This window comes from Suncus etruscus, chromosome 12 (genome assembly GCF_024139225.1).
Source record: "Suncus etruscus isolate mSunEtr1 chromosome 12, mSunEtr1.pri.cur, whole genome shotgun sequence".
Classification (NCBI taxonomy): domain Eukaryota; kingdom Metazoa; phylum Chordata; class Mammalia; order Eulipotyphla; family Soricidae; genus Suncus; species Suncus etruscus.
Window position 1 is genome coordinate 8977086 of NC_064859.1, and position 22978 is coordinate 9000063.

At 40.8% G+C, this 22978-nt stretch overlaps 1 protein-coding gene and 1 non-coding gene across 2 annotated transcripts in view; both read right to left on the reverse strand.

Moving 5' to 3' along the window:
* ABLIM3 (actin binding LIM protein family member 3) overlaps positions 1-22978 on the reverse strand; it is a 140957-nt gene that overhangs the window by 61189 nt on the left and 56790 nt on the right. The window contains exons 3-4 of the mRNA XM_049785177.1: positions 16014-16151; positions 1118-1301 (exon numbers count right to left, since the gene is read on the reverse strand). Of these exons, the coding sequence (XP_049641134.1) occupies positions 1118-1301; positions 16014-16151 (322 nt within the window). The remainder of the gene's footprint in view (positions 1-1117; positions 1302-16013; positions 16152-22978) is intronic.
* LOC126024977 (small nucleolar RNA U3) lies at positions 11494-11707 on the reverse strand. The gene has a single exon (XR_007501038.1). It is a non-coding gene; the product is annotated as a small nucleolar RNA U3 (small nucleolar RNA).

Sequence of the window (22978 nt, forward strand, 5' to 3'; positions counted from 1 at the left end):
GGTAACTCATGGTATTTGATATCTATGGTATGACTGTCATGTATGATAGAACATGCAGGCTTCCACGTGCAGCCACAAGTGACAAAGGAGGGAGCAGTATGATTCAGCAAGTCACTAAACCCAGACACTGACTCGTGGCAAAAGGACACAGCACAACTATGTGGAGGCCTCCTGATCTCCATGAAGCTGGATGAAAACTTCCTTTTGGGCTGGAAGGTATAACTGCAATAGTGTACTTGGCTTGCATGTGTGAGAACCTGGGCTCAATCCTCAACCTACTGGTAAATACACTTTCCTAGTAAGGTTTCCTTATTTCATTCAAATTTACAACTGTTTAATTATTGTGGTAACTATGAAGAGAGGAGGAAGAAGCATATCTAAAAAATTCTTGCCAATAAAAAATTATTTATATTGATAGGCATGCAATGCCAACATTTTTTACTATGATGTAATTGGAGCAATCCATTAAATTTTAATGCACTTGTGGGCAGGGTTGTTCTCATATGCCTAATGTAGTGTTTGGCATGCAGTGCCCCTTAATGTCCATTTGTTAAGTTAACCAGTGACTGAGATATTGGAGGTAGAAGGAGAGGTAGTGAGCATTCTGTAACTAGAAATGTCTAAGGGGCTATATAATTATCATTATTATAAAAAATGAAAAATAAAAGCATGTACCAGTATGTACCAGTCAAAGAAAACCCACCAAAAATGTTAATGTCCATTTTGTTGATGGATAAGCTGAAGCTTACAAAGGATGACTATAAACAGACAGTCCTGTAGCACGTGTACCAGGGGAGCCTGGACCAGATCCAGGACTTGGAGACTGGATTCTGAGAGGCAGGATACTCAGCAGTTCCTATGGGGGTTCTCTGAACAAACTGGGAGGCTGGTGAGGGAGCTCAGATCTTCACTCTGTCTTTATCATACACTAGATAGTGTTTCACATTACATGGCATTTGATAATGAATATTCTACTGCTAAATACCTTGGGAACCATTGTCTGATCAGTGCCTTTCATACTTGAGATTCTAGAAATCCAAGCTCCCAATACCAGGGCTGGAGCCCAGAGCTGGGTTGTCTTCTCTTCTCTGAGGCCAAGACAGAGGGTCCCACTTACCTGCATAGGCTACACACGAAACACTTGGGATGGTAAGTGCGGCCCAGGGCAGAGATAACCTCGCCTGTGATGAAGTCTCGGCAGCTGTCACAGCGGGTGCCATAGAGTTGCTGGTAGTCTTGGGTACAGATGTATTCTTGGTTCTTGAAGAAGAAGCCTGACTGGGCCAGGGCACAGCCACACACTTGGGGAAACCAGGAGAGTGCTAGAGTTAGCTGAGTTCATGAAAGGTTGTAAGCACAAGGTCCTCATTAGAGTCTGAGTGGGCCACAAGTGAATCAAGACTAGTGCAACACTTTAAGGAACTGGTGGGGCCATTTCTTAAATGTGGCCTACAGCAGACATATGAAAAAAGTCCCCATTATTATTCATAATTAAGGTGCTGAAAGAGAAAAAAGTGATATGCATGGCACCCCTTCATTAACAATAGCGCAAACCACAATGTCAAAAAGGAAATAAAAGTCAGAAAGAGAAAGAAAGAAAGAAAGAAAGAAAGAAAGAAAGAAAGAAAGAAAGAAAGAAAGAAAGAAAGAAAGAAAGAAAGAAAGAAAGAAAGAAAGAAAGAAAGAAAGAAAGAAAGAAAGAAAGAAAATGTCTGCTCCAAAGTCAGGTGTGGGAGGAGAAAGAAGGGAAATTGGGGACATTGGTGGTGGCAAATGTGCACTGTTGAAGGGTGGGATACAATGTATGACTGAAACTCAATTATGAACAATTTTGTAACCACAAGTTAAATAAATTACTTATTGCTTAAATAAAGTTATTAAAAATGATGAGACTATTCCCAGCCAAGCAACCTCTCAAGTGGGAAGAGATATACCAGATATATTTATATAGAATCCATTTCATGGGAGAAAAGCTGGTGAAGACATGGCAAAAAAAAAAAAAGATTAATGGCAGTGGGAAAGAGATTATGGGAGGTTTCTTGAAGGAGGCAACCTATGTGTTGAACTCTGTATAAATGGAAGTAGTGAAAGCAGAGAGCATCAACTTTTGCAGAATATATTTATAGCAGTAGGGCAGGTGGGCTGCCATTTTAGGAGTTAAGGGGAAGAAATACAATATTGTCAGACTATTTATTGTCAGAAATATTGTCGGGCTAGTTGGAGAAGAACCTCAATCCAGTTGATGAAGTATAGGCTTTGTGGGATACTGAGAAGCCTGGTATGATTTCCCCCTAAATTGTAAATAGTTTTAATCACATAATTTATAAGATAAAGAAATGCAATGCATATGAGATATAGAAATAAAAAACAAACAAATGAATTACATAAAAATATCTTTCAGACTATAAGACAAAGGGAAGGGGAAGGCGGGTGAGTATATCATATAAAAGTTCCCAACTGTGGAGAAGGACACAACTGAAAATTAGTAATGAACATAACCTAGTATATTCAAGTATTAGTTCATAAGATGCAAAACTGAAACTTATAGAAATCAACAATGTGTATGACTTCAATAATTTAATATTGTTTTTTTCCTACTAATATTAAAACAAATTTAAATCTTTAAAATTATTTTGAAAAAAAACTCTAACATGCAAGAGTAAGAAGAATATAATCCTCTATAACCCAGCTGCAAAAGTGATTGATTGTGCTGGGGAGATATCACAGCGGTAGGGCATTTGCCTTGCACACAGCCAATCTAGGACAGACAGCGGTTTGAATCCTGACATCCCATATGGTCCCCCGAGCCTGCCAGGTGCGATTTCTGAGCACAGAGCCACGAGTAACCCCTGAGTGCTACTGAGTGTGACCCAAAAACCACACACACACACACACACACACACACAAAAGATTGATTGTACTGATGGGTTTTGATGGAGAGGTAATATAATTTGATAAGAAATTCCATAAGATCTTTTTGAATAACCTGTGGATAATATGAAGAAACTGAGGCTAGACAATAGAAGAGTCAATGGATATAATTACATGTGTGAATCACTGAATCAAGTGGAGTCTATGGATTTTAACTCTCCAGATCAAAAACCTTACAAATAAAATTTCTCTCTGAAACTGGTTATAAAATTGACACCATATGGGCAAAGCAAAAGAGGCAAAATGTCTTCTAAGAGACTGAATAACTCTCAAGGCCATCAGCTTGGGATTGAACCCAGGTAGGCCATAAGCAAGGCAAATGCCCTACCTGCTGTGCTATTGCTCTGGCACGCCTCCTCCTTCTGAGCCTGTAACTCTAACTGCGAGTCAGGTTTAAGTCCCAGGGCCCACTTTTGAGACAAAAACAGTGGCCAGAACAAGAGAAGCCAGTACTCTGTGAACCATAGCTCTTGCTTATGCTGTAAACCAGGCCTTCTGGCTTCACCCCCTAGGTTTCCCAGGCATGGTTAGCACAGTCAGCTTTCTGGAGTATGATCCATATCAAGAAAACCAAGCAGGCACTGTTCAAATCCATAAGTGTGAGGGTATTGTCTGGGCTGAGTGACAGAACTCTAGTAAATTGAACTTCATCTTTAGAAAGGAATGGTGTTCTGCAAAAACAACAGGGTTAAAAATAGGAGGATTGTAATAATAAATTGTAATAATACAATAGGATTGTAATAATAAAAATAGGAGGATTGTAAAATTGTAATCACAATCATGTTATGTAGACTATCAAAAATCTAAATTCTAAGCACACAAACAAGAGCAGCAGGTGAAAGCCAAAACTATTCTCTGTCCATTTTGCAGACTGGAGGCAGGCCCAAAGGGCTACAGTGAGTGTGGAGGGGAGCTCTGAATGTTACAAAAGTAGGGGAATGACCCAGGATAGCAGTGGCCTAGAGGTCTGCAGAGCAAATGGCCTTGTCCTGGTCACTACCATTAGCCATTTGGTACATTAGGAATCTGGCCCTCTTGTCTAGGACCTCTGTTCATTTGAATGCAAAATGAAGCAGTACATAAAAAGCATATGGTCTATGAGTTCGGGGGAGTGCATAAACAATTCAAACTCAGTGTGTACAGAAGCTGGAGAGCTCTGGGGACAACCCAAAGGGAGAGGGAGGCAGGGCACATGGGTGGAGTTAGGGTTCAGTCTTGGAGAAGTGTTCACTTCCCACTCGCTTCATGGGAAGTCATTGCCTCCAACAATGCCTCACTTGGAGGGCAGGCAAGGTAAGAGTACAGGCTGTTCAGAGCCGTGCAGGTGGCAGATCCATCGACCTCTGGGCTATGGAATAAGCTAGGTCATGGCCTATCACCTCATTGGAAGCAGTTCCTGTTTTTTCCCTTCTTCTTCCTCCTCTGTTTCCTCAGCCAACTCTGTTCCCCCCCACCTCCATCCCTAGGTCACCTTTCCTAGTGGAGCCAGACCAGGAGGCCCTAAGAAAACTTGGAACAATCAGTTCCTCCCTTTCCCCCAAGGAGCTGAGGAGGAAGTTTTTGGTTGAAAGGATGTCAAGGCTGATAAGAATTGTATGGGTCCTGGAATTACATTGGGAAACACAGGGATGGAAGACAGGCTAGACCAGCAACACAGATGTGTCTGGAGTCAGAGCAGAGCTTTGCATTAAAATTGCGGGAAAGGCCACTGGAGGCCTGCAGGACAGAAGTGACATTGAAATAATAAAAGATGTACAGCTTCAATTCTGTGCATCAAAAAGAGCAAAAAGTCTGTACTCTTTTTTATTATTATTATTCCTCCTCCCCACAAAGCAAATCATATATTTGACAAAGTTAGATCTGTTCTGAGGACATCTGTAACAAATATCACTGTCATCTAAAGACACAAGAGGCCTTGACTTTAGGCCTTTGTTCTATCCCCTTTTGACCATGTAGGTGCGATGTGACTTTGAAACAGTTTTTTCCTTTCTCTGCATGCGGCTTTACTGCCTCATTTGTAAAGGGAGGCACTAAGTGGTAACTGAAAACAGATCTGAATGTGAGCATTTTGTCAGCAAGTCCATTGATTTTCAAACAAGGCTGAGCTTGATAAAATGTCAAAGTCAAGACGTTAGAAGGACCTTAAGAGTGATAATGATACACTTCATTTGTTAAATATATTGTGCAGGCAAAAATGCATGAAGTATGTACATGGGACATTCTCCAGGATAGACTACATGCTGGCACATAAAACATACCTCCATAAGATCAAGAGGATAGAAATTTTGCAGACTGCCTTTGCTGACCACAAGGCTCTGAAATTATTTGTGAATTCCAAAGGGACTCAGAAGAAAAACCGTAACACCTGGAAGTTAAACAGCCTCATACTCAATAACCAGTGGGTCCGAGATGAAATCAAGGAGGAAATCAAAAGGTTCCTGGAAACAAATGACAATCAAGACACAAACTATCAGAACTTATGGGACACAGCAAAAGCAGTACTGAGAGGAAAATTTATAGCTTTGCAAGCACACATCAGGAAGGAAGAAGGAGCTTACCTGAGTAGCCTAATGACACAGCTAATAGAACTAGAAAATGCTCAACAAAAGAACCCAAAAATAGGAAGACAGAAGGAAATAACAAAGCTGAGAGCAGAAATCAATGAAGTGGAAACCCAAAAAACAATCCGAAAGATCAACGAAAGCAGAAGTTGGTTCTTTGAAAAAATAAACAAGATTGATAGACCACTGGCAAACCTAACAAAGAAAGAGAGAGAGAGAAACTTGATAACTCGTATTAGGAATGAAAAAGGAGAGATCACTACTGATATGAGAGAGATTCAAAGGGTAATCAGAAACTACTTTGAGAAACTCTACGCCACTAAAAATGAGAACCTGGAAGAAATGGATAAATTCTTGGACTCTTATAATCTTCCACGGTTGAAGGAAGAGGATGTAGCATGTTGTGTTAAAGCTGAATGCTTAAAAGGTTGACATAGGCCACACACCTGTGGTGGCTAGGGCATGAATAAAGTTAATGCTTCCTGAAACCTGCATGTGAGTGAGTTTTCATTACGCCGATTACCTGGGCCTGGAATCCGCCAGCTGGATGGGGATGAAGCCACGTGGCTGGGGCCTAAGCACAAAGGCCTCCATCCATCGCCATCCAGCCCCATCGTTATTTATTTTATGCTACATCTGGCGCTCCGAACTTTGACCTGAATCCTGGACCCAAGAAACCAGCAACAATGGTAACATTTCTGCTTTTCAGTTTAATTTTGGCTCTTGTCGGGTGCACTGAGCCCAAAACCCTGGGCCACGTGCAACCATTTTTAAAAATGGCCGACACCCCATCTGGGGGTTCAAAGGCCATTAAAACAAGAGAGGTGAAAGCTTGCACCACCTCTGGCCAAGGCCCAAAACTAAAACTTTGTTACAAAAACCAAAAACCTCGGCCTCTTCAAAGACTTATTAAAAGTCTAAATTGGAAACAGAGGAGAAAAAAAACTGTATTGAAAATGGACTGATTTTCTGAGAATGACCTTTGGCTTGAATTTGAATTTCGACTTTGGAAATTTCGAACTGAACTTTTAGTTTAAATCACTTGGAACTCTGAACATCCAAAGTGCTCCCAGAGGGGAAAAAAGGCAGCGGTGAAGCCCCTGCGGCAAAAAGCTCCAAGCGGCAAGCTCCAAGCAGCTCGGCTCGGCTGGGATCTCGGCTGGAATCGGCTTGGCTGGGCTCAGTTTGGCCCGGAAAAGCGAAAAACCTGGAATCCACCCTCCAGCGAACCGGCAGCGGGCGGCGGAACCGGCAACCTCATGGTCTACAAAACCGTCTGCGGGGCCTGAAACTGAAAGGAAGCCATCAGCGTGGGACAAACCAACATCTGAACTTTAAAAGTTTACAAAAGCCACATGGTGAGATCAGCGTGGGACAAATTAATCTAAACTATGGTTTTAGGTGTAGAAAATTAGTGGGTAGTAATATTTTACTCATAGTTGGTGATGGAATAAGTTTTAATTAGTTAGTGGTTAAAAAATAAAAATATAAGGGAGGTAATACAGATTAGCCCATTTTAACATCTAATTTCTAACCACCTGCATCTTTGTCTTAGTCATTTTCTTTATGATTTAAATGTGTTTTGTTGTCTTTCAAAGTTAATATTTTCAATTGCAAAATGTTTTACTGTGTATTTTAATGTACTTAGCCTGTTTTTAAAATGTATGTTATGCATGTATGCTGAAGTACTTGTGTATAGAAAAGTTATAGGAACAAATAGTTTCCCCAATATAGTTTAAAAGTATAGGAACATGAAAGTTCCAAAATAGTGCTTGGTAAAAAAGCATTAATAGAATTTTAGGTTACAGGTGTAAAGTATATTTTGCAAATGATATGTTTTTGAAAAGGGCTGGTATATTAATTTTCACTCTATTACGTTGGTGCATAAAAATATTAAGAAAAGGAGGAAATGTGGGTGTACCCATTTGAGACCCTAGACCCTCCCATTTCTGGGAGGGGTCTTGGGAACCGGATAGTAGGTGTAACTTTACCTGCAAGCCCCTCCCATTCCTGGGAGGGGTTTGAAAAAAGGTAGATAAGGCTGGGACCAAGGGAATTCGGACCTTTTGGCTCTTTGCGCCTTTTGCCGTTTCTCTCTTGGCCCGGCGTGGCTTCCTGGCTTTTGGATCTTTGGGCCGCATGGAGCCCAAAGGGAAGATGGCTAAACAGGAGATAAGATGCAGGGCTAGCAAAATATTGCTGCGCTTGAAAGGTTATGAATAGGCCACACACACGTGGTGGCAAGGGCATGAATAAAGATGATTCTTCCTGATGGCTGCGTGTGAGTGAGTAATTTCACCTGGGCCTGGAACTCGCCGGCTGCATGGAGGTTGCAGAGCCACGTGGGCTGGATGGCATCCTTCACCATCCAGCCCCATCGTTATTTATTTAACACAACAGTAGCATATCTAAACACCCCCATCACCATTGATGAAATTAGAATGGTAATCAAAGGTCTGCCGAAAAACAAAAGCCCAGGCCCAGATGGATTCACTAATGAATTCTTTCAAACTTTCCAAGAGGAACTACTACCAATCCTGGCAAGACTCTTTCATGAAATTGAACAAACGGAAACACTTCCAAATAGCTTTTATGAAGCCAACATCACCTTGATACCTAAACCAGACAGAGATGCTACAAAAAAAGAAAATTACAGACCAATATCGCTGATGAATGCAGATGCAAAGATCCTCAACAAAATCCTGGCAAATAGGATTCAATGCCTCATTAAGAAGATCATCCACTATGATCAAGTAGGTTTCATCCCAGGAATGCAAGGCTGGTTTAACATTCGTAAATCTATCAACATCATACACAACATCAATAACAAGAAAAATAAAAACCACATGATCATATCAATAGATGCAGAGAAAGCATTTGATAAGGTCCAACACCCATTCTTGATCAAAACTCTCAGCAAGATGGGAATGGAAGGAACCTTTCTCAATCTAGTTGAAGCCATCTACCACAAGCCAACGGCAAATATTATCCTCAACGGAGAAAAACTAAAAGCCTTCCCTCTAAATTCTGGTACAAGACAAGGTTGTCCTCTCTCACCACTCCTATTCAACATAGCACTGGAAGTACTTGCTATAGCGATTAGGCAAGAAAAAGATATCAAGGGAATCCAGATAGGAAAGGAAGAAGTCAAGCTCTCACTGTTTGCAGATGACATGATACTCTACTTAGAAAACCCTAAAGACTCTACCAAAAAGCTTCTAGAAACAATAGACTCATATAGCAAGGTGGCAGGCTACAAAATTAACACACAAAAATCAATGGCCTTTCTATACACCAACAGTAATAAAGAAGAAATGGACATTAAGAAAACAACCCCATTCACAATAGTGCCACACAAACTCAAATATCTTGGAATCAACTTGACTAAAAATGTGAAGGACCTATACAGAGAAAACTATAAAACTCTGCTCCAAGAAATAAGAGAGGACACGCGGAAATGGAAATGCATACCCTGCTCGTGGATTGGCAGGATTAACATCATCAAAATGGCAATACTCCCCAAGGCATTATACAGATTTAATGCTATCCCTCTAAAGATACCCATGACATTCTTCAAAGAAGTGGATCAGACACTTTTGAAATTCATTTGGAACAATAAACACCCTCGAATAGCCAAAGCAATCATTGGGAAAAAGAATATGGGAGGAATTACTTTCCCCAACTTTAAACTGTACTACAAAGCAATAGTTATCAAAACAGCATGGTATTGGAATAAGGACAGGCCCTCCGATCAGTGGAATAGGCTTGAATACTCAGAAAATGTTCCCCGGACATACAATCACCTAATTTTTGATAAAGGAGCAAGAAATCCTAAATGGAGCAAAGAAAGCCTCTTCAACAAGTGGTGTTGGCACAATTGGATAGCTGCTTGCAAAAAATTGAACTTAGACCCCCAGCTATCATCAAGTACGAAGATAAAATCCAAATGGATTAAAGACCTCGATATCAGCCCCAAAACCATAAGATATATAGAACAGCACATAGGCAAGACACTCCAGGACATTACAGGCATCTTCAAGGAGGAAACTGCACTCTCCAAGCAAGTGAAAGCAGAGATTAACAGATGGGAATATATTAAGCTGAGAAGCTTCTGCACCTCAAAGGAAATAGTGCCCAGGATACAAGAGCCACCCACTGAGTGGGAGAAACTATTCACCCAATACCCATCAGATAAGGGGCTAATCTCCAAAATATACAAGGCACTGACAGAACTTTACAAGAAAAAAACATCTAATCCCATCAAAAAATGGGGAGAAGAAATGAACAGACACTTTGACAAAAAAGAAATACAAATGGCCAAAAGACACATGAAAAAGTGCTCCACATCACTAATCATCAGGGAGATGCAAATCAAAACAACGATGAGATACCACCTCACACCACAGAGAATGGCACACATCACAAAGAATGAGAATAAACAGTGTTGGCGGGGATGTGGAGAGAAAGGAACTCTTATCCACTGCTGGTGGGAATGCCGTCTAGTTCAACCTTTATGGAAAGCGATATGGAGATTCCTCCAAAAACTTGAAATCGAGCTCCCATATGATCCAGCTATACCACTCCTAGGAATATACCCTAAGAACACAAAAATACAGTACAAAAACCCCTTCCTTACACCCATATTCATTGCAGCACTATTTACCATAGCAAGACTCTGGAAACAACCAAGATGCCCTTCAACAGATGAATGGCTAAAGAAACTGTGGTACATATACACAATGGAATATTATGCAGCTGTCAGGAGAGATGAAGTCATGAAATTTTCCTATACATGGATGTACACGGAATCTATTATGCTGAGTGAAATAAGTCAGAGAGAGAGAGAAAAACGCAGAATGGTCTCACTCATCTATGGGTTTTAAGAAAAATGAAAGACATTCTTGCAATAATAATTTTCAGACACTAAAGAGAAAAGAGCTGGAAGTTCCAGCTCACCTCAGGAAGCTCACCACAAAGAGTGATGAGTTTAGTTAGAGAAATAACTACATTCTGAACTTTCCTAATAATGAGAATATATGAGGGAAATGGAGAGCCTGTTTAGAGTACAGGCAGGGGGTAGGTGGGGAGGAGGGAGACTTGGGACATTGGTGGTGGGAATGTTGCACTGGTGATGGGTGGCGTTCTTTACATGACTGAAACCCAAACACAATCATGTATGTAATCAAGGTGTTTAAATAAAAAATAAAAATAAAATAAAAAAAATGCATGAAGTATCTAGAGAGAATTTACAAAGAACGATACTCTTTGCCTCAGTGCATTTCCCGCTCCTTGGAAGCCTGTTTGCTGCGCCCTAAAAGCATCATCCTCTACCCACACTGTGCTACGCCCTGTGGCTATCAGCTGCTCACTTTTACTCAGTTTTATCTCCAATGATGCATCCACAAATAACTGTTTTGTCTTACTTGCACCTGAACTTCATATTGATGGAATCATATGGTATTGGCTCTTCTTGGCTAACTTCACTGAATATTATTTCTGAGCTCTACCCCTACCCATGCATATAACTGCATTTCACTCATTTTCACTACTATGGAGCTGTTTTCAGGCTCTATGCTGTTGTCCAAAGCATCACGAGTGGCCTAGTCTTCTGCTGATAGACAAATGAGCTCCTGTAGTTCTTCTCCTTTTTGAAAATATAGCTTTTCACATTTATATATTTGTGAGCTGATGCTCATTTCCACAAGACTTTTTCCCATTTACATTCCTACCTACACATTTTATGGATCCATATCAACAGTTGATTTCTTTTTCCTTTCCTTTCCTTTTTGGTTTATTTTGGGCCATACCTGTCAGTGTTCAAGGTTTATTCCTGGCAGGTTTTTTTTGATGGGGGAGGGGATAATGTGAGATGCTGGGGAAATCTAAGTTTTACTCTACTATTTGAATTCTTTCTCTGGCCTCCTCTTACTATGAATTTGAATTTTTTGTGGTTATTGATGAAATTGAGAATATATATATTTTTTGTTTTTGTTTTTTTTTTACCACTCAGACTGCATCCTCTCCCTCTACCCCTTCCAAAGGAAGGGAAGAATGATCATCAATGGCAAAAGGCAGTCGCAGAAGCGACACCTAGAGCCAGCTTCACATTCAGGAGAGGATGCTCTGACTCCTCCTCGTGGCTTCGGGTGCTCTACACAATCAGAGAAACTTCTCTAGTCATATACTATAGAAATGATCCCTGAAAGTATAGTCTTGAGAATATTTTTTATGTTTTGAAGATGTTTGTGTTCTCAAGGCTCATCCACATGGAGTATATATTATTTCTTTATGTTGAGCAATTTTTGATGATTCTGAATATCATTGTTATGTATAAATTTTTTAATTTTTGTTTTTATTTAAACAACTTTATTACATACATGATTGTGTTTGGGTTTCAGTCATGTAAAGAACACCTCCCATCACCAGTGCAACATTCCCATCACCAATGTCCCAAATCTCCCTTCTCCCCACCCAACCCCCGCCTGTACTCTAGACAGGCTTTCTATTTCCCTTGTACATTCTCATTATCAGGATAGTTCAAAACGTAGTTATTTCTCTAACTAAACTCATCCCTGTTTGTGGTGAGCTTCATGAGGTGAGCTGTAACTTCCAGCTCTTTTCTCTTTTGTGTCTGAAAGTTATTATTGCAAGAATGTCTTTCATTTTTCTTAAAACCCATAGATGAGTGAGACCATTCTGCGTCTTTCTCTCTCTCTCTGACTTATCAAAACAGCATGGTATTGGAATAAAGACAGGCCCTCAGATCAGTGGAATAGGCTTGAATACTCAGAGAATGTTCCCCACATATACAATCACCTAATTTTTGATAAAGGAGCAAGAAATCCTAAATGGAACAAAGAAAGCCTCTTCAACAAGTGGTGTTGACACAACTGGCTAGCCACTTGCAAAAAATTGAACTTAGACCCCCAGCTAACATCATGTACGAAGGTTAAATCCAAGTGGATGAAAGACCTCGATATCAGACCCGAAATCATAATATATATAGAACAACACGTAGGTTATATATAAATTTTGTATAAACTATGTATATTATGTAAATTATGTATAAACTCATTTCTTTTGAGTTTAATTTGCTCCTGTATTTTATCTCAAGTTTTAGAGTTTTAGCATCTATATGTGGTTTTGTTCTTCTCTTCCTCCTTCTCCTTTTAATTCTCTTCCTCCTCCTCCTTTATTTGGTATTTTACTTTGATTTTCAATTTTAGCAGGCTCTAAACATCACTTCCTAGTTACCATGATCTAAGCAGCCATCAGGAAAAGATCAAGGTCACTCAGCTTTAGATAGCTCTAGATAGCTTTAGATAACTTGGGCATTATAACTCACAGTAAGATTTCTGATTTAAAATTTTTCACTTATGTAGATTCTTGCCTTTCATTTCAGTATAGCAGCACATGTTAAAAGAAATTCATGGGGCCAGAGAGATACCTCAATGAGAAAGACCATGCATGTATGTTTAAGATCCTGGTCTCAAAGATCTCATTTATTTATTAAAATAAATAAGTAAACAAATAAATTCATTATAATTTTAGAGCTTTCAAAAAGATAGCTCAATTTTACTCATTATTTCTAGAAACAAAATCCTCTCATTTATTATTTTATTTTATTATTTTTTTGTGGGGGGGCTGCATCTGGTGACTCTCAGGGGTTACTTCTGGCTATGCACTCAGAAATCACTGCTGGCTAGGGAGACCATATGGAATGCCAGGAATCGAACCAGGTCTGTCCTGGATCTGCCACGTGCAAGGCAAAATGCCCTACCGCTGTGCTATCGTCTGGCCCTAATTCTCCTATTTCTTTTCCTTTTAGGCAAATTGACATGAAATTAGTCAGAAAACTAATCCCTTAAAGTCTCCATTGAAATAGAGTTCCTCAAGGTAGATTTGGGGAGAGGACATTGGGCCACACCTGGTGACGCTCAGGTTACTCCTGGCTATGCGCTCAGAAATTGCTCCTGGCTTGGGGGACCATATGGGATGCTGGGGATCAAACTGTGGTCCGTCCTAGGCTAGCACAGGCAAGGCAGATGCCTTACTGCTTGCGCCACTGCTCCAGCCCCTCAAGGTAGATTTTTTTTCCGGCCACACTCAGTGACGCTCAGGGGTTACTCCTGGCTATGTGCTCAGAAATTGCACCTGGCTTGGGGGATAATATGGGACTCCAGGGGATTGAACCAAGGTCTATCCTAGGCTAGCGAAAGCAAGACAGACGTCTTACACCCAGCGCCACCACTCCGGCCCCTCAAGGTAGAATTTTATAGGTAATTTCTCTAACTAGATAAATTATAAACTCAAAAATACATTTTTAGAAAAAATGCCAAAATAACACTTTTAACTGTCCCTTGATTGATTATTTAATCTAATTTAATTATATTAATAGCCTTTTTGCTGTTCACAGTGAGAATAAAATTTTATATATTCAATCTTTTGGGGAAAAAAAAGAGGCCAAATTCTTTTCTTCTCTATATTCACACTATTGAAATCTGATGTGATAGGTATTTGTTGTTGTTGCTTGTTTTGTTTGTTTGTTTAGCAAAAGTAACATTTATTTCCTCAAGCTTATGAATTTGGTTTGGCCATTTGATTTGTGTTGGCCAAAAGGTCACGAACAAGCCCAACATGAGCTACTTACTGAAGCTTGCTTTTCTTGCTCTTGGAACTCTCAGGCTGCACAGAAAAGCTCAAGCCAGGTTGTTAGAGTATGAGAAGCCATATGGAGGCACTTAGGTTAAGAGCTGGCCAACACTGCTGGCTTAACACTGCATCATCATAATGAAGCAAGCCAGCAGGGGTTTAGGGGAGGCAGCGAAACTGCCCAGGCTATCCAGAAAATCAGAGGGGTAAAAATCCTTTTTGGTTTTGATTTTTGGGTTTGGGGCCACATCCAATGTTGCTCAGGGGTTACTCCTGGCTTTGTACTCAGGAATTACACCTGGGGTGCTCAGGAAATCATATGACATGCCGGGAATTTATTCTGGGTTCATTTGTGCAAGTAACTGCTGTACTATCTATCAATTTGGTCCCTAAATTTTTTGAACTATTACATTTTTGTTTAAGCAGAAGATAACTAATACACTTCTTGAGAATATAACTTCAGCATCAAGGTTCAAAATTTCTAACAATTTTATTGCCTTTAGTTTTTGCTCTGTTTCAGTTTTGAGGAGCCTAAAGATGGTCACACACACCATCATACACTTGTAAGTCACCTTGCTTGATTGAAAAGATTTGCCAAGTCTCAATAAGAAATTTAAATCATTCCAATTAAAAGGTATTTCGGGGCTAGAGAGATAGAAAATGGGCAGTGTACTTGCATGTACTTGCATGATTTCATTACCCCCTATAATCTCTGAACCTGCCAGGAGAGATCCCTAAGCACAAAACCAGGAGTAACCTCTGACCACTGCCAGGTGTGGCCCTCCAAAAAACAATAACAATAACAAAGTGCATTTAATGTGAGTTCCCATAAACTATTTAAGGAATATGACTATACCATATTTTTCCAGTTAGATCCCAAGGAAAGACATCTTTTTTTTTCAATGGCAGGGAAGTTGATCACAGTCACAAGAAATTAAGGTTGGAAGCACCAATGTAAACTAAAAGATATGGGGGTTTTAAACAGCCTTAAATCCAATTTACACCAATGGCATGAAGCAATTTCTCAGGAAACCAATTTTATCAGTTATGTTAAAAAAGAACCTGGTCTTGGCTCCCAGCTGCCTTGGGACTAGTAACTGTTTTGTGTATATTGCTGTAAATGAGACTATCTGAACCTGTCAGGATAGCAAAATATTTCGGAAGAGGCTCAACTTTAGGACCTGTAAGATATCAGTCATGAAAAGAGCTGGTGGCAGCAGGAGGGGAGCCATGACAAGGAAAAGCAAGCACAAAATGCTTCTCACTTGTCACAAGGCACAACTAGAGCAGAGGTACCAGTGATAGGTTTGAGACCAAGAATTTTCCAACCCTCAGGCCACATACCCACCCTCATTGGCCATTCTGTTAGAAAGCCTAGAAGAACCACCTCAGGAGTGGAGCTAGAGACACATTTATTGGGACTCTAAGGAAGAAGAGTCTTACTTCTTTTTCCACTGCCAGTCCCTTTCTCAGCAAAACCTTAGCTGTAACAACTAATGAAATATACTTCCATGTGCACCCAAATGACACTAAGTCAACTTATACCTTGGAGCATGTCATATTCTCTGAACAGGTGTTCAGTACAGAGGCATGCCAAACTGGAGGGCACAGTCTCCTATGAGCTCAGAGTGTACTTTAGAGCACAAACAAGGAGTCTTTACACATGTGAGTTAAACTTTTGGTCAACACTATCACTTCAAGGTCACCAGAGATCCTCCCTGTTCTGAATATATCAATACTTCTCTCCTTTACCTTTTTCTCTCAACACTGCCTCTGGGAGAATACTAGTAACAGGTTCTAGGCAAGACCCTTTAGGCCTTTACATGTATCTTCACTGTTAGTGCTTGTGCTGGAAAATTGGTTTCCTACCTTGACAGGTGAAGCATCTGATGTGGAAGTGGTTGTTGTGGACTCGAACCACTTCCCCTTTGCAGGTGTCTCCACATCGGTAGCAATGAATGACATTTGAGCCGCCCCGGGAACTGTAAGGATTCTGCTGATACGGAACTGTAGAAAGAAACAAGGAAATCAGTATCCCATGGCCTGGTTGCAACCTTAACTGGATGAAAAAGAAGAAAGGGGGAAAAGTTTAGCAAAATACCTTCAATTAGTATGCCATGATGAAGCATACTTAGTATTAAGATGTGAATCCTGGGGCCAGAACAATAGCACAGTGGGTAGGGCATTTGCCTTGCATGCGGTTGATCCAGATTCAATCCTTGCCATCCCATATGGTCCCTAAACCTGCCAGGAGTAATTTCTGAATAAAGAGCCAGGAGTAACCCATGAGCACCTCCGGGTGTGGCCAAAACACCAACCAACCAACCAATCAAACAAACAAACAAACAAAAACCAAAAAGATCTGATGGAACTTGTGAAGGGATTAATAAATCCCATTAACCAGAGTCCTGGTCAACCTCGGATGATGCTTTAGAGATTCCACAAGTCTCTCGCTTTCTTGCTTAGACTTTCCCATTTCTTTCTCTCCCCCACCCAAATGATTCTCACATATATTGAACAGCACAGCAGCTACTCCATTGAACTTCTCTGAGTCATTTCCTTTTCTTCTCCTTAGATTTTTATAAGGCACTGTGATTTACAACAATGTTAATGATAGTGTGCCATGATTTTAATGTTCCCAACCACCCCCTCCACCAGGAAATTAGCAGCCCTCCACCTTTGTTCCAAGATTCTCAGGTTTGTTGCCATTGGCCAGACATTGTCATGACTTTTCTTAGCTCTTTTTCTCATATATGTCTTTGCTCGAGCATTCTACAATTAACTCACCTGATATTCAATAATAGTAGACACCTGCCTAAAAAAGCTTAGAAGTGCTGGGCTGTCTGGTCCAATATCATTCATGATAAGTATTGATAATAGACTGCCAGTGAGCAGTCAAATCTTTCCTCTTGCAGAAAAGTTCTCTAGGGGCTCCTTAGGAACAGATTTACTCAATTTCCTAAACTTATGTTGATGCCCTATTAGGAGAAGTTTCAAATTATTAAAAAAAAAAAAAGGGAGGGGAATGATAGCACATTTAGGGTGCTTGCCTTGCATGCTGCTAATCCAGGACGGACCTGGGTTGGATTCCTGCATCTCATATAGTCCCCTGAGCCTGCCAGGAGCGATTTCTGAGCAGAGAGCCAGGAGTAATCCTTGAGTGCTGCCAGGCATGGCCCAAACCCTCCCCACCAAACTATAAAATAAAAAGAAGGCTCACCATTATCCTGGCTAGAAATACTAATGAGAAAGGAATATTTCTATGGTTTAGTTTATACATATAAGCATTCTGGCTAAACTTGGAACAAGCATACAATAAACTAACCTGGACACCCAGAAACCTTGCCCTTTTCAGGAACTACCAATCACCTTGCCTAGGTCAAGGGCTTCTATACCCAGTGGAAATTATCACACTTGGGGTTATGTCTGTTCACTGAAATTTGAACTGTGTCTTCCAGTCACATGGTGACATGATTGGAAATGAAATGTGAGCAGAAATTGTATGTGTCACTTCCAATTGGAATCCTCCAGAGCCAGTATGTGATCTGTCACATTGCCTTTCCTCCAGGCCAGCAAGCAGTCGTAGCTCCAGAGGGTGTGCAAACTGCATCCTCCTGGATTCCTGATGAAGGAGTTTGGAGCAGAGCTCTGAGATAACTCAGGGAGAGAAGTTTTCAAAAGTAAGGAAGAATTTCTGTTATTCTGCTCTTTAATGTTTTTTGTTAGCATCATACTGATATAGCTAGGACCAAATATTTATTTATAATCCAAATTAAAATTGGGCAGGAAATGGGGTCAGAGAGATAGCATGGAGGTAGCATATTTGCCTTGCATGCAGAAGGACAGAGGTTCGAATCCTGGCATCCCACATGGCCCCCTGAACTTGCCAGAAGCGATTTCTGAGAATAGAACCAGGAGGAACCCCTGAGCACTGCCTGGTGTGACCCAAAAGCCAAAAGAAAAAATAATTGGGCAGAGGTAAATATGTGTCAGTGGTTACACATCATATATATAGGAGACACTGGGTTTGATATCCTGCACCACACATGAAAGTAAACAAATGTGTTATGCATATTAATCTACATATTTTTTATATTTTCAGAGATGAGCTAATTAATTTCCCCAGTTGACCTCAATGATTTGTCATTTTTCATTTTAAAGACAATGAATGGAAAGAATGATTTTTGGTCATCTTGATTGATAGGTTTTCTAGATGGTAAGTGTGCTGCTCTAGGGCCAGGAGCTGACTGAGCTCTGGATTGCTGCTTCCAACAACTTTACTATCTAATGTGGGAGAATGATACTCTCATTTAACCCACTTGTTGCTCAAGAACCAGCTTCAAAATTAATTAATTTTTTTCCTGATTTAATTTTCGATCAGAAAGGAGAAAGGATTTATAATCATGATCTTTAGTCAAAGCTCAGTTTTTGCAGCACCCTTGGGGCTGGAGTGGTGGTGCAAGTAGTAAGGCATCTGCCTTGCCCATGCTGGCCTAGGACTAACCACAGTTCCATCCCCTGGCATCCCATATGGTCCCCCAAGCCAGGAGCGATTTCTGAGCACATAGCCAGGAGTAATCCCTGAGCATCACTGGGTGTGGCCCAAAACAAAACAAAACAAACAACAAACAAACAAAAAACAAAAGTTTTTGCAGTACCCAAACATTAAGGCAGGAAAGCAGAGTGGGGAGATGGGCTGGGAAAGTGGGTTCTCTGTGCCACTAATGAAGCCTTCAGCCCTAACTCTACTGCTACTTTCAGCTGAGAGTGCTGTTGAGTATGGTCTCAGTATGAGTGTGGTTGGGTGAGCCATGTTTGCTGTTTGCAAACAGTCCCATACGATGATGTGTATGAAGTGGGAGAGGGTTCTCCCAATGCTGATGAACACTAAAACATAAAAAGTAAGATTCTTACAATGTATAGTGAGATTAGAGCTTACACATGTGGTCAGACCTTTTCTAATTCAGTGAGAACCAACAGCTAACTCCAGGGGTCTTGGGAAGCTGTCCTTAAATATGCCACCTCACTTCTAGTAAGATTTTGTTTCCTTGGAACATTAAATGAGCAACTTTATCAACTTCATTCTCTCTGTGTAAGGAAGGAGTGTCCTTTCTTCCACTAACATAGAACCCTCTTGAAGCTCTCCATTTTATTGCTTATTTTCTGCTGTATATTAGACCCATTAACTTTTATTTCAGAGAGTACTAAGGGTAACTCACAGGACATCTCTCACCTTTGTTTTATGGGTGAATGACTTTTGAATTTCATGTGAACTTGTGCATGAATCTTGCCTCATGGAGTGAACAGCCTGGCTCGAGAGCAGCATCTGAGAGTAGTCATATGCATCAAAAGCCATTTAGTGCTGTCCAATTGCAAAAGAATCCATGAAGTTTCCAGTGGAGACATACGGCTCACATGATATATTTCTAAAAGGGAACCCATGGCTTCTGATTAATGGTGTGAGGCCACTATAAAACAGGATAAAAATTTCCTGGGGGTTGCTCCCAGCACTGCTGGTGGGACTACATAATCTGGAGAATTAAATCCAAGGCCTCACATGTGTAAGACAAGTGCTCTTCCACTGAGCCACATTCCCTTCTCTGACTATTCTTATAGAAATCAACAGGAGACTTAGAGGTATTAACATATACCTCTATTGTTTATACTGTGCAATACAGTATCACTATTCAAATGCTCTTTTAGGCACTGGAAATGTGGCAGTATGACAGGGGTACTATATGTTTAATTAACATTTATTTTAGTTAAATGCATTTGCATTTAAATAACCACATGCTGCCAGTGGGCATCATATTGGACACTACAGCCTTAGAGTTTCAAAATGGAACACCAGGCATGAAGAGAGGGCAATTAAAGCAGTAAGTCTGGTTGAATTCTATTTCTATGAAAATGACATGCATAAATTAACTCAGAAAACTCCATCTCAGACTTAAATTATTCCTTTGTAAAGAGATTTAAAGTTGTGTTAAAAAACATTTTGTGGTAGAAACCAATGACAAATATATGAACTAAATTGGAAACAAAAGATTCTAAGCAGTGAAATAGACGGTGGGTTATTTTTTTCCACATTAAAAGTTTCAGACACTGTGAGACTGAACAAATGAACAATCTTAATCGGTTGAAAAATTAAAGCCAGAAAGTTAGTTGGCACTGGCAGAATCATTTTTAAGACAGAAAACCAGCTAGTTCATGACTCTGAGTGAAAAATGAGGGATCTGAAAGAGGAAGTCCTCTTTTATACACAAACCAATTAAGGACCATGCATTGGAGCACCAGACAGGTCTCAGGTGTTTGTCATGATGAACCAACATTTGTATTTGCCAGAGTTTACTATTAAGGAAATACATTAATCCCACAATTAACCATGCAATTGAAAGCTCCCCAAACATCCAAATAGAGACCATTTTTAATGGTTGGAGCAAACAACATAGTGACAGGGGAGGGAGATAGGTTCCCTGGTAAGGGAATGCCCTGAGTTGCACTTGGCAGCAAAAGGCATCCAGCTACCAGCTCCCGCTGGTTCCTTCTCCACTGTCTCATGGATGTGGCCTTGTTTCCAATCCCCCTTCTGCAAAGCCCTTGTTTTATGATCTCAGGCAGTCACCAAACTTGATCCCCTCCATCACTGATGAGATGGTGCAGAATCCTTTCTAAAATGCCCTCCTATTAGATACAGGATTCTGGGCACTCTGTAAGAACAAGTGTAAGGAGGCTGCAAGTTCAATCTTTGCCCTCATCTATCAGGCACTGACTGAGGACTGTGCAGCAAAAGGAAGCGAGTGAGCACTGCAGGCAAGAGCACCACCTCTGGTTATGGTAGAAACAAGCAACAATATTGGTAAACAAGGTCAGGGAAGGTGGAACAGAAAAGACCCTCAAATTCTGGCTCAGCATGTCATTTTCTGTGCTGCGTCTTTCCTGCTGCAATTTCTTCACTTTACTATCTGGTTCCACTTTTAAAAAGACACCATGTCGTGTGCTATCATCTTGATTAGCCTCTTTTAAAAGCAGACTGTGGCATGCTTCCTCTCTCACAAACAAGACCCAAGGACCATCGCCTTTGCTTAGGTGGCTCCTGCACTATTATTTCCTCCCTAGAGGGTCATTGACCTTGTAGATAAAAATGTTCCCACGTTCAAATGGAGAGATTTTAAAACAGCCTTGAAAAAGGAAAAGCACCTATGCCAGCACGGGGTATAATTAAATGAGCGACAAATTGACTTAGAGACAGTATAACAACTGTGAATAATTGGCTGGAAGTGTCATAAAAACAGTGGTACTGTGGTGGAACTGTGAAAATCAAGAAGGGAGTCAACTGACTCAGCAATGAACTTGCAGCAGGCAGCTCAGGCCCAGCAAACCAGTGCAGTTGCTGTCATATGCCAGCTTCCCCGGGGCTTCTTTAAAGCCAAAATACCCTGCGTGCATTCACAGGTATTTGCTAAATACTAAGGAGGAAGCCCCGTGTTCAGCAGGGCATGTGCATAATCTGATGAAGGAAGGACCATTGGGAGCCCGGCTCCGAGAGGGTTTTGGAGCTGAGCCCTATGCCCATCCTCGACCCCAGGTGAGTCTCGGAGAACTGACCTAGGCTTCAGTTTGCTTGCCCTCAACTGCAGACTCAGATAATGAAAATTCAATTCCTTCACTGGTATAAGAGTGCTTAGTATACTGCTTGTTTGGCATAAATGTGGGATCCATAAGTGTAAGCAAGGCCTAGTATTAAAGGATCTCCAAAGTCTTATACTTCCACCTTTAATTCTTTCTAAATCACCCTTACCAGCTTGTTATTGAGCTTTCCCTCAGCTCTGTCAAATCCATGTTTGAATCAACCCATCCAGGTTAGTCTAGTTTCCTCTGTTTTTCTCTATTTATTGAGTGTCAAGGAAAAACCCAAACCCAAACCACACCAAACAGAAAAACTATCAAAGAGGCCCATCTGCCTCTTTGTTCAGGGTTCCTCTGTGCTGCAGAGGTGGGTGGCTGACATGCTTCTTTCTGATATATCCTGCAGAGGAATGTGTGAATTGGGTGTTTCCTGTTGTGGGAATGAGAGGCTATGATCTATGTTATCTTGGGGCTGTGTATTTTGGGCACATCTGCTGTTTCCAAGGGAATGTGTGTGTTTGTTCTGTGTACTTACTTAGAATAAGTGAGTAATTTGATTTCTGGAAACTCGGAAAGAGATAGTGAGAGCTGATTTTAGTAACCCCTCAGGGTCATGCACATGTCACTTTACGTCATTCCACCTACGCTCTTTTGTGAGTACCTGGGAGCAGAGAGGTACTGGGAGGTTGGCGTGTCATTAGCATGTTTGTCACAGCACCCTTAGTGCAGGCCCATAATTAGTTCTCAATAATCAATGACTGAATAAAAGAATGAGTGAATCTGGTGCGATGGTTTCACTTAGATGGAACAGAAGCTCTGCCTGGAAGGAAGAAGGTTTGAAACTTGGTGTGCCTCTGAATACTGCGGAGTTTTTTTTTTAGGATAATTGAATAAAAATAAAATAAAAGAGAAAGAAAGCAAATCTATAGGGTAGGCTGGAGTGACACAGAACCTCAGGGTTTAGAGAGATGGGGCTGGGCTCCCCAAAGACTAAATAATATACCATAAACACAGAGTCAGGCTGAGACTTAGCATTCAAGTGGATAGACTGGGGGCTAAGTGAGGATGGGGAAGAGTGTTCCAAAAGGTAATGGAGAGTTTGGAATAAAAGCCATGCTTGGGAAAGGGGTATATGCATAAGGAATGACCTGTAAGGATAATAGATGATAATTAAAGATGGCCCTGTGGGGCTGGATCGATAGCACAGC